We start from the raw sequence: 16,506 nt of genomic DNA, 5'->3' as shown, positions 1-16,506 counted from the left end.
TTAATGTATTTGATTAACCTGGTGCTATAAAATCAAAATGCTGCAGCTGACGCTATTGCTGTGTTGTTAATCTAACATAAACACACCAATCCTGTGAAATAATAATAACATGGCTGATGATTTAAAGGCTGATGGCTTTTCATTTGCATGTTGTTTTTTTTATGCAACTATTTTTATCTTCTGTTTGTTATAGATAAAATATGGTAATTCTAATAGTTAAAATTTATTTGACTTTGGAAATCCACAAGCGACACCCTGTCATTATCCTGCGACCCCCACTTTGGGAACCACTGGCATAGAAGGGGGTTTGAGATCAGGTAGGTCTCGAGAGCTCCACCTGGTAAAGAAGGAAAAGGGGGAGGTGGGGTGGATGAGGGATTCTTCAAAAACGAAGATAAGGGAGAGGGTAAGACGACGGCTATTTATTGGAAGCTTGGATTCATCTGATTGGTTTATCGATGATTGTTGATGTGGAACCAGCCACGATCAGTCATAGTACATAGTACAAATTAGTTTATGAAACTTGATCGAAACAAAGTTTCATCCACAACATATCAGGGTGTGTGTTTAGTATGGGCAATTGGACATTTGTGTGTCGCTCTGCTGACTCAAAGTATAAATATAAACATAAGCATGTTGTTCAGTTGTTTTCAATAAGAGTGCTCAGTGTTTTTTAAAAGTTCCGACAGATGCCGAAATTTTCAAATATAAACATTTTTAGAAGAACAGTTTTTAATTTGTTGTACTACCCAAAGTAAACCCACAATCTGACCTGAAAAAAAAGGCATATGGCAAACAACATGTCTTCTACTGTATAAAAATGTAGTCAAAATGTTTTATCATGGCTAGGATACTGTAGTCATCATGATTGAGAGGTACAAAGTCAAAATATCATGTCAAAGTAATGTCCCTAAACTCCCACAAACTGAAGCCTCAACTTTGTTATAGCTAGGCTCAGATGGAACACGCGGACGATTTTGCTATTTCTGCGGAGAATTTTGGTAAAAATCTGCGGATTTCTGCGGAATTATTTTGAGAGTATCATAACTAAAACCTTAATATGTGAAATAAAAAGATGAACATTTTCATATTAGTCAATGATATTGCTGTAATTAATTTAAAAACTAATATAGAATTAATAAGAAATAAATATAGATTTACACACATTTACTCAAGTAAATAAACAGAATTAATGATGGGCTAAAAATCTGCGGAAATATGCGGAATATCTGCAGAATATCACGCAGATTTCTTTTTGGCCTAGTTATAGCATAACATATACCTAAATAAACGCACACTTATTAAAAAAGTAAAAACACTTGAACATTAATTAGTGTGATATGAATTACATAAAATGATTGCTTTCAATTGTTTTTGGATAGGGGGTGGGGGTTATGTTAGTGGGGAATATCTGAAGTGTATAGTGATTTTGGAATTTAGCTCATGTTCTTTTTCTTTACATGGAGAGGGTGGGGTTTGTGACCTACACTGTCCTATACTGAAGCCCACCACTAGGGGGAGATCTCAATTATTTAGCATCACTTTCAAATTGTGTGGGACACTTGGACCAATCTTAACATTTTAAGACAGTATGTGTGTACGTGTATACAAGTGTGTTTACCCACTGTAAAAAAAAACTTCTGGAATTCAAGCGGTGTCCTAAACAATACACTTTACATTGCACTTGTTGACTATTTACTCAACCGTCTAGTGTGTGAACTTGATTATTTTCTCATTCTACATAGGAGACTAAAAGGCTTACTTCATAGACTACATAATTAAAGCTTACAACTTAGCGCATGAAGGGTCCAACATTTCACACTTTTTGTGTGTGGGATGGGGTTAAATAAGTGCATCGCTTGGGTATTTAAAATGCCACTTTTCTTTTTGATATTTTCAAACATGCTTATGCAAATTGGGAGTCGGGACTCACCCATACAGGTCTGAAGCAAAATGGGGGTCACTGAATGATGACAACTTCTGTTGTCTATAAGTAATTTTGCAACTACACATCTAACTAATGGTTATTACACTATTAGTAAACTGTTACTTTAGGGCTAGTAGAATAAACTAGCATGTACTGGCTAAGGTATCAGTAGAGTGTCTGCTGAGGACCATTAAAGTAACTGTGTTAGCAGACATTAAACAGCAGACAGACTAATATTATCGTAATGACTGCTAGCTGACAGGTAGTTGCGAGGTTACTTAGAGAATGCCTGAAGGGGACCATCAAAACATCATGTTTACTAACTACCCCTTAAATGCAAATGATGTATATACCATGTATTAGTAACTAATACCAAGGAACCTGTCTATAAAACAACCACTGTTTGCTTGACGTAACTGTTCTTCCTACTAGCGATAGATCTTTGTCATTTGAGATCTGTACGCTAGTTTTACTGATCTATTGTAATTCGGAAATACTTGGAATTGCATTATCCTTCATAAGCAGACCTCAGAACGAAGACTTGGTTTGAGGAAGAGACTACAACTAAACCTTGAGGGCACTGAAGAAGATTCACCTTTTCATGGTGCACAGCTGATATGGAGCCTGCATGTTTCAGAGCTGACCTATGGCATTTTGTCAAGGTTAGTCAGCAAATCATCAAGAGTAAGTGTTCCCCAGCCTTCACCCTTCCCTTAGGGCAGCCAGGTCACTGCCTGTGTGTGTATGCACTTGTTTTGCTGTTCCCAATACATTCCAAAAGCTATCGACTTGAGATTGGGCAACATGGGAGTAAAACGAGCCATTAAAAAAGTGAGTCAGGACAACCTTGGAAGCTTCCATTGACTTTACTTAAAAAAGGAGACTTTTTTTGGTACATAGCATCTACATACATACATAAGCAGAATGACTAAAAATATACAAAATAAAACTGCAAGTTGTGCATGTAATCTCTCATTGGGACTGATTTTTATGGATTTTATATCAAAATAAATAATGCCATGATACAGTGCCATTACTTAAAGAACATGTTTGGTGGCTCAATTTGATAGACTGGTTATATTTGGGTCAATGACAACATTTAAGGAGACTTTTCATAGATATTCAAGTATTTTTTTCCATTTGTTTGTTTCGAGCAAAAGCACTGGAATACTACAATTGTATGTTGAGAATATGCAAGGTTATTGCTGATTTCCCTTTATAAGGCTTGTTCCATTTTTGTGTGTATAAGTGTAAAATACTGTCTACATAACAGTGAAGACAATTTGCAAAGATAAAATGGCAGAAACTTAGACTGGAAACAGGAATGTTATTGTATAATACACAGTATGACACCTCAAAACATGCAAGACTCCTCTTGTCCCAACTCCAAGACTGGGCCTACTTGATTGCAGATGTCCTCAGTTTCCTGCCTTCCATTGCAATGTCACATTTTTTGATAGCAAAGGCTTCAACTTCATTCTCCAGAGAGCAGAATATGGATCTTGAACAACCAAGCTTGGAAAGTTTTTTTTTTTCCTCGGCTGGGATCATCTCCAAACGACAAGCCTTGCTGAATTGTCTTTTGAATACAATCTTGTGCTTTTTTTCCTAAAACGGAAAAATTTGAGCAAACTCCTTTTGAGTCTTTTTGCAAAGTTAGCACCACAATTACCATTTTTCGCAGTCCAGTAAAAAATAGTGCCGTTAACATCAGTCCCTGGCTTTCCACAGCCAGCCAACATTTTCTTTACTCTTCTTCTGTCTTCGTGCCACAGGTGTGACACTTTAAAGGTGCAGGTCAAGGACTCTAATCTCGATAAATTCATACCTTAAAATATGACATTCAAAACAGGGTGTAAGCAAGACAGAAACATAAATGCTTTTGCAGATGACAGACTTTTGATGTGCGTTCTGGCACCTTCCTCGGCATCAGTTCTGGGCATGCCCATGATATGCACCAAGACTGCATTCATCTCTCCTTTCACATTATATTAAACGATAACTTGTTGCATTTCGAAGGCTGATAACACACAGAGTGTTCATAATCTGGTTTTGGAAAGACGGCGGGCGAGTGGTATGATTCATGAAAAAGTGCCTCTACTGACCAAGATTTGGCTATAATCCTTTGTTTGTTGCCATTTGGGATGGCTGGCCATCATTTTTGGGATGTGCTGATCTGGACGTGTGGGACGATGGCAGGTTGTCTGTTGGGCAGGGTCATGAGGGGCCGGTGGAAACTGGTTTGCTCCTCATCTTGGATTTTCTCCACCTGCCTCCTAAACTTTCGGGCCAGCAGAATGGATGGGACTCCTCTCCGTAACCTCTGGGCAGCTTTTCGTTGCCATACTTCATATTTGGAATACTTCACATTTACGGTGTCCTGAAAAACAGAAAAAAATGTAGTTTGTAGTCTCTGAAATCCATTGAGTAGCTGTCATATTATCAATTGACTTTAAAGTTCTGACAATAAAAATTCCAAGCTTGTGTTACGAAGTTATGCTTGATAGGATGAAATATATACATTGAATGCAATCAGCATTGATTTTAATGAAGTAAAAAATTATAAATAAAAAGGAAAATTCGATTATGAATATGGCTAGTAGCTTCAATACTGTGTGTCACATATATTGACTGCATACACTGGTACACATCCTGACTACAGACTGACTACACTGAACACAATAGTAACCTAAAACTGTTTTGACGATTTATGATTTTATTTGTTAACAAATCAAAAATATTACCAAAGAATATATTCCAATTTTAGGGTAGTTCATTTAAAGGTAACGATTGTATATCACCATCAACAGCACAACAACAACAACAAAAAAACGATTCTTTGTTGAACAGTATCCAAATATGCAAATACACTATTCTCAAGTGGTGGTGACTATTGTGTTGTTGTTGGGTTGTTTGTTTTTTGTTATTTTCAAATCCAAGCCATGGCCAGCTGGCCAACTGTCTTGCCAACGCTTAACATATTTCCATGCCAAGAGCACATGGCACATAAATTTGCCAGAATGCGGCACAACACTTGTACTTGTTTTGGTGCTTGGAATAATGACATCATTGTGCATGCTGTCCAGTGGAGTTTCATGGTGTTACCATGGCCTTTTGTTTGTGCAACTACCTATCTCCCTCAGTGCTGTTCCTACATCATCTTTAATGCAGTCTAAAGATTTCTGATGGTCTGTGCCGTTTTCCACATCGCTCAGCGATTCTGAGAGTGCAGACATGGTTGATATTGATTTTGGCATGATAAAAACAGGCTGCGTGTCTGACTAGCCTGTCTAGTCTGAGTCTGTGTTTTGTGGGTTCAGCAAAATAATTTTGCTAGGCTTTTTGGCGGAGGGGGGGGGGGTGGTTGGGAGATAAGCAGCTTCATGTACCTTGTGAAGAGCCTGTGACACTGGGAAGACCTGCAGTGAGGTGGAGGAAACATCTCGCTCCGACTTCACCGGCTTGGCACAGTACTGTTGCAGCAGGCGCAGCTCACAGCTCCGAAAGCAGCATTCCTCCACTATTCCTCTCTGAGGACGGCGGCTGTTTGATCTGTTCGGCCTGCCTGGGTGGGGGGAAGAGAAGGTAAGCGATCAACTCCGGGGTTCCCCTGGAAAGCTACCAACGCTACCAATTCACACCCTATTGTTTATATTTCACCAAATCCCACATGTGGCTGCTGGCATGTTCCTAGGATTTCTGAAATCGGAGACAGCATCAACAGATTCCTTTCTTTCGTGCCTGTTGTTTGTGATTCCTTTTTAGTTTGGACACTAGCGGATTTGATAAGGACTTTGAAATGTCGCAAAGAACAGAAAAAGCAAATATTGTTCTATGTTCCCAGGGATGTGTGAATAGCTAGCAAAACGGATCTTTTAACCTTGCCATTTGCTTACTAAACATAGATAAAAGATAAAGAACAGCAGGAGAGGTACAAAAGGGGGAAGTCCACCGTCATCTGATAGGAATACAGAGGATGAGAGAAAGAAAGAGAGAGAGAGGAATCTTTTGCAAACAAGCAGACACTAATTCAAATCCAGTCCACCCAAAACGATTACATTAACAGCAGTTAACTGCACTAATGGCTTGCAGTGAGAACTCAATGAAAGGGACGTTTCCTCATTAATACACTCATTGTGACAGTCAATAGCGCTCATGTAAATATACAATAAGCCATTCGAAAGATAGCTCGACTTAAACCTACAACTGCAGGACAAATGGCTATGTAAATGTTTACATTTATTGACAGCCATCAGAGAGATACACTTACTGATATAAAAGCCATCTGTTCCACACACGAACTGAAGTGTATCCACTAGTTCTCCGCCACAGAGAGTCTCCCCCGCTGCTACGTTGGATATCAACATGGACAATGACAGAATGAAGACTATCGGTGAACGCATCTGTGAAATGAAAACAGATTTCAGTGAGTCGCTTAATAAATCCGCTGCTTAAACAGATGTTACTGATGTGATTGTGCTGATTTTAATCACAAAAGCAAAGATACAAGGCAGCACAAAGTACTAAGGAGACGCGCTAATTATCCTTATCAATGATACAATCAAGTGGCTGCACTTAAATCTCCCAAAGCCTCCAAATGAGGATGATTCTCCAAACTTTTCCCAAAGTTTTACATTAACGTTCAACATCACTTAAGTATAAATATTCACAACTATGCAATTATTAAAACGTGCTGAATGCATGTCATGATCACTTTCTCTTACCGTTGTTCGTCTGTCCTCCGTTTTTCGGCAAGATGCACAGAATACATGGTAATCATCCATGGCAGGCGGTTTGTGGAAAGCGACGTTTACTTTCTGTTGTACTAAAGAGGTGCTTTGTTTAATTTCCAGTCTGTTGCATATCTCTGAGTGATGCTTGTGGCTGTCTCAAAGTTCAGAGGACAGGCAAAGAATATGTAGTGAGAGGAAATTTATACTAACACCCGCCCCTCGCCCCCCTTACCCAGTAGCGATGTCCGATTGGTGAACGAGTGGTTCTTTTGAGTCGGATCTTTTTTTTTTCTCTCTCATTTTTTTTTCTTTTTCTGTGAACCGCTTAAACCCAGCCAGAAAAAAAAATCGTTGAACGAGAACTTCTTCTATGACACATACTTTTATGCAGCCTACTATTTATCTGTAAATTACTTTGATCACAAAAGACTTGAAACAATTGCAAGCACCATATTTAGAAAATAGAAAACAGACACAAGCAGTAAATACAAGTCTTTCTGCTCGTTCCATGAAAGGTCCAACTCGGGGAAATGATTTTACAATCTAGCCAATTGTTTATTATTATTACTATTATTATTATGATTACTAATAAAGTAGATTTGGACACATTTGTCCTTAGATGCAATGAGGAAAAACAGTCTCATTGTATATTATTATTATTATTATTATTATTATTATTATTATTATTATTAATGTAGATTTGGACACATTTGTCTTCAGATGCAATAAGGAAAAACATTCTCATTTATACGAATTATTATTATTATTATCCTCATTATTATTATATAGTAGGCTACTGGTCAAAAGTTTGGAAACTGTAAAAATTTGTAATTGTCTTTTCTGCTCACAATGCTGTTTTACAACTAAATAAATAAATAAATAAATACATAAAGAAATAAAAAGCATCTGTTATATTTGTAAGTATAATTTAAAATTAAATTAATTCATAATGTTTTTATTGTATCTATAATGAAACACATTACGCAGCACTGACGAGCAGAAAGACGCTTAAAACTAAAGGCAAAACCAAAGCGTTGACCTTTGAAAACCAAAGCGTCGAACATACTGAAACAGGCAAAAAGCAATATGAGCCGATTTGATACAGATTATGCAGAAATATTGTGAAAGTGCAGCGCTCGCTGCTGGTTTGTGCTTGAATGCGCACTCAGCTGATGAGTACCTGCTCGCCAATGACGACGCGCATTCTTAGTCAAATAGCCCCAGCTTTAAAATACCTTTTGGCAACAGGTCAGCCCAAGGAATTTTAATTGACGGAACATTCTTCCAGCCTCTCACCATAACAAAGGGGGTTGCAATCGCATTCCAGTGAATGCAGACAGACACCGTGCTGAAATTTCACCCTCACACGACAACTGTGGTGACCCATTGTGTGCGCGCGCGCCAACTCATGTGAAACCAGACAGGGATTTAGCCTCGCTTTAAAAAGCATCTCAGTCCTTTTTTAGATGGATCACGACGATCCCGTATTCAACACAAAAATAACTATAGTATTTAACAAAACACGTTATTATACATACATAAATAATAAAAACAATCACCAGACTGAAAAAGCTGGAATAAATTAAGTGTTATGGAAATGAATGAACACTCAACATGTCCCGACATGCCTGAAAGTGCACATCATGCAGCTTTAGCAAAAACACTCTCAATTGTCTGTCTGAAACAACAGCCAGTGTCATGCAAAGGTCTAAAAGTGGAGGAAAAAAAAGAAGTAATTGGACACTATTGGCAATCCTAATATTGCAGCAAAATAAACATGGATAATGGTATTAATTAATTTGGGGACTCTTTTCATTTAACTTATGCATGTTATGCTTGCACTACTCCTGTGATAATGTAGCCTAGATAGAAGAATGCTTACAGATCATGTTTGTACACTAATGTTAGTGTTGAAAATGTGTGAAGCATCTCTTAAAGTTCATGATAAGTTCACTATGGCTCGCTCTAGTGGTACAAGTGATAAAAGCAGAGTAAAATGACTTTACCATGAGATTTTATCTTGATTAAAGCAATAAATAAAATGAATAAATTATGTATAAACTACTAAAACTATCCAAATGTTATGCTAATATTGCAATTTGAGCCATCAAGCTTGGGACTCCTGCTGTTTTTCACATGTCTGTCCGTCTCTGCCAGCAAGAAGCTGTTCAGGCCTCTATTTGCATTCCTCATGTAACCCAGTCACTCTCTAATCTTTACACCAAACACTATCTTACATTCACAAGCCCATTAATAGAAGAGTAGCGTTTAAATAAACTTTCATATATAGCATAGTATGAGAATGTATGAGAATATATATATATATATATATATATATATATATATATATATATATATATATATATATATATATATATATATATATATATATATATATTTATTCATTTTTTAAAGCAGTCTAAGAAAAGTTAGTTCATTCTCTGGAAGCTTTGTGGAGATTCATCAACCAGAATTCAGCTAAAAGTGCAACTTAAAGGCTTAACTTTAATACTTTAATTAGGTAAGTTATTGTATAATGATGGTTTGTTCTATAGACAATTAAAAAAAAAAAAAACATTGGTTAAGGGGGTTAATAATATTGACTTTAAAATGGTACAAAAAATTAAAAGCTGCTTTTATTCTAGCCAAAATAAAACAAATAAGACTTTCTGCAGAAGAAAAAAACATTATAGGACATACTCTGAAAAATTCCTTGGTCTGTTAAACATAATTTGGGAAATATTTGAAGAAGTGGGCTAAAATCACACAAGGGCTAATAATTTGACATCAACTATATATATATATATATATATATATATAATGTGGGTTTGTGTGTGTGGGTTTAAAGATTAATACAAACAAATATTGAATAGTCAAATGCAATGACTGCAGTTGAAATAGAGAGGTGGGTTCAGTTTTAACCTACCTATGTGCACTGATGTTCACAGTTCATTTGAAAAACAAAATGTCAGGTAGCTTTTGTATTATATCCAGATTGCATTGAATATAAGAGATACACAGAGAGAGAAAGAATTGAATCAGAAATTGAATCAAATATAGAGCTAATGAGAGTTTGTTTAATCAGAATCAGATTAAATTGAAACATCTGAATCAATACATATCCCTGTCACATTAGTTCAATTGTAACAGGTGTTTGCTTGAACATCACAACACTATTACACATCTGCAAAATTTAGCAGCTCACTCTAAATGTTCAATGCATGCTTCAAAACCATATTCTTTTATCAGCAAACAAGCCAAAGACACACAAAATCATTCAAGTCATGTCAAAAGCCAAATGTTTATTTTTGATCCTTATAACTGAGGATATCTGTTTGACAGTAACTTAAAACATTCATTTTCTTTTTGGTTTAGTCCCTTTATTAATCAGGCGTCCCCACAGCGGAATGAACTGCCAGTAACTTAAAACAGTGGTATATAATTGTAGAGTCTGTAAATGTACGCAAAATTATACAGTTTAAAAATGTAGTTGTTGGTGTACATGAAAATATTAAAGAATCTGTGTGTGATCTGTGGTGAGATTTTCCAAAGAAAGACAAAATGTGAGCATTTCATGACTTGTTTTACAGTTATGAAAAATATTTAAACATGGTCCAAACCTCATAAAACTGAGTATCATTACACTAAAATGCAGTCCATATTCAGACAAATGCTGATGTGCAGAAATTGCAGATTCAACATTATTGATTTAGATTTAAAATGACAGTCAAGTGTTTGAAGTATCTGTGACAGGAGCTAAAAAACAAAAAAGCATCCACTTTTTTCCAAAGCCGTCCAATTCTTTTGTACACTTTTAAACGAGCCCCACATGCTCTAAAAAATAAAACTTCAGTGGGATGTGGAACTGGAAGGTTTCATGGAAGTTAAAAGAAAAATCGTTTGTAAATAGTTTAATCAATGCACTGCATTCATCGTGCACGTACATTTTACATTGGCCGTTCATTTAAAAACACCATGTGTGCAGAGTATTTTGTATAATTTCTGCAATTATATCTAATAAACTTTTGAATTGCCACCTTTAAAAGTAAGTATATACAGTATAGTATACCTGTCCCTAACCTTAACCACATTCCAATAGCAGAACACTAAAATTACAACTGTTATTTTTTATGTATTCAAAATTTGACGTGGATCAAAACTTTTCATCAAAGTTGTCCTAAACTAATGAACAGGCTTAAGACAATTTTGAAAATCTTTTTTCCTTGATTACAGTATTTCATGCCATCTGCACTGTAGAAAATGATCAGTTGACCTCACTTAAAATGAGTAAACTTGTTGCTTTTAAAACAATTATGTGCCTTTGCATAAAAAAGCTAGCAAACCCATTGAATCTATGTAATGGACGTGAATATAAATATTAGGTAAGAGCGACTTAAAGGTGCTGTATGTAAGTCTTAAAACTCTTCTAAAGCATAAAAATACCAGAATATTTTTGCAGATATTTAAGAAACATGCTGTGAACTTTCTTGTTTATCTGAAAAGCTAAGCTTAAGTCAGATATTCTGCTTTGAAAATGTGCGTTATGTGCTGGAACGTCCGTCTTTGTTTTTGTCCCTTTAATCCGCCCAATGTCAGTTTAGCCAATTATATTTCTGCAGCCCGGGTTGCCTTGGTGGAAAACCGCGCATTTCATTCATTCATTCAGAAAGGCACTCCAAGCATGTGCCTGTGACCGAATTGGTGGACAGTAGCAGACTCCGAAATGAGACGCAGATTCAGAGTTCCGCATGAGGCTCCTAATTAGCAAATAATATCAATATTACAAACATAAACATTAGGTGAGCAGGTTACATTGTAACCCATTGTAACCTAACAACACACTACCAGATGGGATTAGCAGTGATAAGCAATTTGGTTGTTTGCACCAGACGAAACACAACAGAAATTTAAATACAGCCATTCAAAAGCACAGAATATGCACTCCCTCACGAAATGCTAAGGTTTATAATCTAAATAATACATATTAAACCTCTTCAACATTATTAAATGTAGATGTTGAATCACGGATATGTTTTGGCTTTGAATCACAGTTCTGAAGTTCTTTTTTAAATGATTCTTTCAAACATTTTATTTTTAAGATAAGGTGAACTATCTGCTGCTGCTTTCAGTAGTATGGCAATAAATGTAATGTAAAATGGCATTCAAACTCACATCATTAGCATTTAACACTGAATAAAGCACATGAGGTGTACCTGTGGTGATCATTGTCAGTTTTCTGTTGTTCATCTGTAAGAAATAGAATCAGTTTCTAAAATATCAATTACAGGTGTTTGTTAGAACAAAAACTCTTTTAATATGAAAATATTTTTTCTATTGCGTGCCGTTGCTTTTGTATTGAACACGATTTATATCAGCATTTAGACTCAATAACCAGATTCACATCTTTTGGTCGTCCATCTGGCAACCTGCGCTTGTGTTTGTTTTGCTCCTGGAATGCAATACCTATTTCAACCACTGGGTGTCAAACACATACTGCACCTTTAACTGTTTCAAGTTGGGTTTACTCCGTTTAAGTAAAGTCAGCTTGTTTTTTTTCACATTTTTACAGAAAATGATTAACATTTTATAATCACTTTACACGAAAACAACTCCATTTAGGCAGCCTATATAGAATAGATGGCCTATAAAAAGTGATTTTCAGACATAAAAGCAATTAAACAGAGTGGCAATAAAATTTGAAATTCCCAGAGATTTGGTTTAGTTAAACAAACTGTCAACAATCTATTCCAAACTGGACTTGGAAAAATTGAGGACAAAACGAGAGTTTACAGTACTCATGTTTATTACACGTTTAATGCTTTTCCTAAATCTCTGAAATGCACTTTGCAATGACACCCATTAAACATTATGAGTGATACCAAAATAAATAACTGAGTCTCAAATTAGTTTTTTAACAATGATTTCCAAAATCATTACAGTATACAACAATCAAAAAGCGAACATCAAATATGATGAACACAAAAGAAATGAACTCAAATTAAAAATAAAAAAATGAAATGTACAATTAATAAGCTAAAGCAACTGCTAAGCATTAACACATCCCTCATTAAAACAGACCTTTCAATGCAGAATCAAAGCAACATCAACCAATAAAAACAGGCTGGTTTAAATGACCAACATTCATTTTCAAAGACTGCACACTTTGAGTATTCAAAAACATACATCACATTCATAATCTCATATTTCCCTTCATTCATATTACTGAATTTGGAAAACTGCAAACTATCAATATGCAACACGAGAGCTGCGTTTTGCTTGATTTGCACACAGCCAAGTGATTTACTGTGCTTCTTGACATCTTTTCAAGACAATGTCACGTACTGAAGTGTGTATCTCAGTAAACTACTGAGAGCTGAAAGCATGTCCTGGTAATGAAATGCAGTTTTACTTTCGATCACCTGCATTGAACTGTTCGGTTAAGACACATGTTAAGGCACCAGCACATATTCTGCAACAGCAGAAAGAGATCTCGCACTATCTCCCGACTTATCTCCGTCATATGCTGCATCTCACAGACACATGCAAACAAACAAGACTACACAAGCAAAAAAAAAAAAGAAGAAGAAAAAAAAAAAACAAGCTTCTCTCAACAGTGCTGATATACAATTAAGCTGACATGAGTTATTAAAAGCACAATCCTTTCATCATTCTGATCACTTTGGGTCTTTTTTGTCAAGCTGAAACAGATCCAGCATGTCAATCATTGCGCGTCTGATATTGTTTCCGAAGCGATGAGAATCCTGAATATAGGAGGGAAAAGAACAAGCAATAAATTAAGGGAACACTCACCCCAAGCTTTAAAACACAATCAGGGGTTTGCAAAATTGTTTTTGGCATTTAAAAAAAAAAGGCAATTAAATAAAATATATATTTTGGAGTAGGGTGAATCTGCAGGCCCGGAGACCCAACAGCACTCTCAGACCTGCACTTCCATACCTATCGTTTTCTCATACAGTGCCACCTGCTGTTGGGTTGTGTGAAGCGGCAGGTCCTGAGACCCAACTGCACAATAGTATCTGGATGCAGCCTTTATGATGCAAGCTGAGATTGCATCACTCAGCGATGCAATGTCAGACACAATGCACTCAAATGGATGGGGTTAGGTGAGCCCATTAAAAACCACTGGATGCAGCTCAGATTGCACTGCACCGAGTTTGCAGCCAGACCCCTCACCAACTGCATGCTCAGACCAGCACTTTCTAGCAAGTAGCAACATCGGACACATTGAGTAAGGTTATTGATTTGATTAAAGCGATTCCTGAAAATGACCAGGTTTTATGGCATAAATCAACGAGGCATCTTATTACAACAACAAACAATTTCAGTGTTTGATTTGATCAAAATTAGTGTCAAAAGACAGCGTTATTTTATGATATTTACAGCTTGCTTTTATTTGATGTATTATTGTACCTTTCTGGGACACTTTTCTAGCTGTTTTCTGGCAAAAAAAAAACTTTAAAGTAAAAAATGTTAAAATAAAATGTATGATATATAACACAATTATTATTTGCATAATGTAGTGCTATGTAGGTTTACTGTATTATCTATCTGAAAGTGCTAGCACAGACAATAGCAGTAACATAATAACAGTTGTTAACAATTGTTAATAAGTTCTGTAATAATTATAAATAAGATCATTTGAAATCAAAATAGGTGACGTGGTGGCGCAGTAGGTAGTGCTGTCGCCTCACAGCAAGAAGGTTGCTGGTTCGACCCCTGGCTGGGTCAGTTGGCATTACTGTGTGGAGTTTGCATGTTCTCCGCGTTCGTGTGGATTTCCTCTGGGTGCTCCAGTTTCCCCCACAAGTCCAAAGACATGCGGCACAGGTGAATTTGATTAGCTAAATTGTCCATAGTGTATGTGTGTGAATGAGAGTGTATGGGTGTTTCCCAAGGATGGGTTGCAGCTGGAAGGGCATCCGCTGCGTAAAACTATGCTGGATAAGTTGGCGGTTCATTCCGCTGTGGCGACCCTGGATTAATAAAGGGACTAAGCCAAAAAGAAAATCAATGAATGAAATCAAAATATCAGTTAATCTGCATAGATTTTACAATATGAGCTCTCTTAGGTTAAAGCAAAAATAATTTGCTTGTGACTGTGTATTTTTTGTCCCCAGATGGATATTACAATTCAAATAGGGCAGTCTCTGCCAACACGAATACAGTGCACCAAATGCCGTGGATATTTCCAGTTTTTTGCTAGAGAAATGAAAAATCACCCTAACAAGAATGCAAAGCATTTATTTTATTTGATGCTATTTTCCACGTAATAAATAATTATTGATCCAATTATTATTTTTCACCATTTTTCTCTGCATTGTTATCGCTTGATGACTTGTAGGACCTCATGAAAAAGTTCTCAAAAATAAAGTTTGTTGTGAGAAAATTACTCAGAATACTAGAATTTATTGTATGTGAAGAAAGAGATGATATTTATTCCTTCAGCGCAATACTAAACAGTGTGATAAATCCTTAATGGATTAAAAAAAGTAACAACAATATATACAAATACAATGAATAAATATACAACAGAATTAATGTATTAAATCATAATCTAGTATATTTTATATAATAATGTATTCAATCATAGCGTAATATTTAATAGTAGAAAAATAGAGTAAGTTAAAATTTATAAACAGATGAATTCAGGTTAGGCAATCTTTCAAACAACAGGTGGCACTGTGAAGGTCTGAGAGTGCAGGTCGGAGCATGTAGTTGGGTCTCCGGGCCTGCAGCTTCATAATGTTGATATTTTGTTATAGTACATTGGCAGGTTCAGGTCTGCAGCAGATAAGTAAAACGTTTGACACTAAAACTGCCAGTAGGTGGCAGCAAGTCTCTGTTTTGAGAATATCATTCTTTAAAACAGTGGTTCCCAAAGTGGGGGTTGCAGGTCAATGACAGAGGGTCCCTTGGTGATTTCCAAGTCAAATAATTTTTATTAAACTATTATAATTACCATATTTTATCTATAACAAACAGTAAAAAGCAGTAGTTAATAGTTACATATAAAACAACAACAAGCAAATGAAAAGCCATCAGCCTTTCAATGATTTTTTTTTTTTTCATTGGATTGGTTTTATTAGATGAACAACACAGCAATAGCGTCAGCTGCATCGGATTGATTTTATAGCACCAGGTTAAACTTTGACACCTTTATGGCAATCAAATACATTAAAAACAAACACAGACCATATTTGAACATTGAGAATGATCTCTGATTGGTGATGTCAAGTTAAATCTTAAGTCTCATTAAGTGAGGTTAATATTAAACAAATTAATAAATGACTATAAAAATGATATGGTTGTTAGACTGTTTTTATGTTGTCAACATGCTTGTGTTTATATAGGCCTATTGATGTGTGTGCAATGTTTGTATATGTTTGTGTGTTGTATGTTTGTGGCGCAGGCTCAAAAATTTGGAAACCCCTTTTTAAAACAACTTATGACTTACTCATTTAGAAAATAAAAGATATTAAATACTGCACACTCAAGCATACATCCAAAGTTGCGAGTTTAAACTATCACAACAAGCATTTGAGAAGAAAAAGCTCATTTTCATCTTGTGTGTGCAGTTTTCATAGGTCTCAGGACAGAAAAATCAGCACTTTTTGGGAAAACTGGATCAAAATATCAGAATTCTACACTTTGCTGAAGTTGAAGCAACCAAGAAAGCCACTATTTATATTTTTTACACATTACTCTCACCCTTTAGAGTTTGTGTTTTGTCTGTGGTAGTACATTATTTTACAGTCCTGTTCTAAATATACATAATATTTACTTATCACAGTAAGGGTAATAATTAGGTACAGTCCCTAAACCTAA

The 16,506-nt window shown here is 35.9% G+C and overlaps 2 protein-coding genes across 4 annotated transcripts in view; both read right to left on the bottom strand.

The window, feature by feature from the left end:
• Positions 1–2,774: 2,774 nt before the first annotated feature.
• Positions 2,775–6,834, bottom strand: igf2a (insulin-like growth factor 2a). The gene is made up of 4 exons (XM_056462035.1): positions 6,652–6,834; positions 6,198–6,330; positions 5,317–5,492; positions 2,775–4,307 (listed from the first exon to the last, which is right to left on the bottom strand). Exons 1-4 carry the CDS (start codon positions 6,709–6,711, stop codon positions 4,083–4,085), a joined length of 594 nt encoding a protein of 197 aa, XP_056318010.1. The 5' UTR covers positions 6,712–6,834; the 3' UTR covers positions 2,775–4,082.
• Positions 6,835–12,445: 5,611 nt separating this feature from the next.
• cpt1aa (carnitine palmitoyltransferase 1Aa (liver)) overlaps positions 12,446–16,506 on the bottom strand; it is a 34,472-nt gene continuing 30,411 nt past the window's right edge. For all 3 annotated transcript variants that reach the window (XM_056462030.1, XM_056462032.1, XM_056462031.1), the window contains exon 19: positions 12,446–13,421. In XM_056462030.1, coding sequence (XP_056318005.1) covers positions 13,335–13,421 — 87 coding nt within the window. In that variant the 3' untranslated portion in view covers positions 12,446–13,334. The remainder of the gene's footprint in view (positions 13,422–16,506) is intronic.

This window comes from Danio aesculapii, chromosome 7 (genome assembly GCF_903798145.1).
Source record: "Danio aesculapii chromosome 7, fDanAes4.1, whole genome shotgun sequence".
NCBI lineage: Eukaryota > Metazoa > Chordata > Actinopteri > Cypriniformes > Danionidae > Danio > Danio aesculapii.
This window is presented reverse-complemented; position numbering and strand designations above follow the sequence as displayed.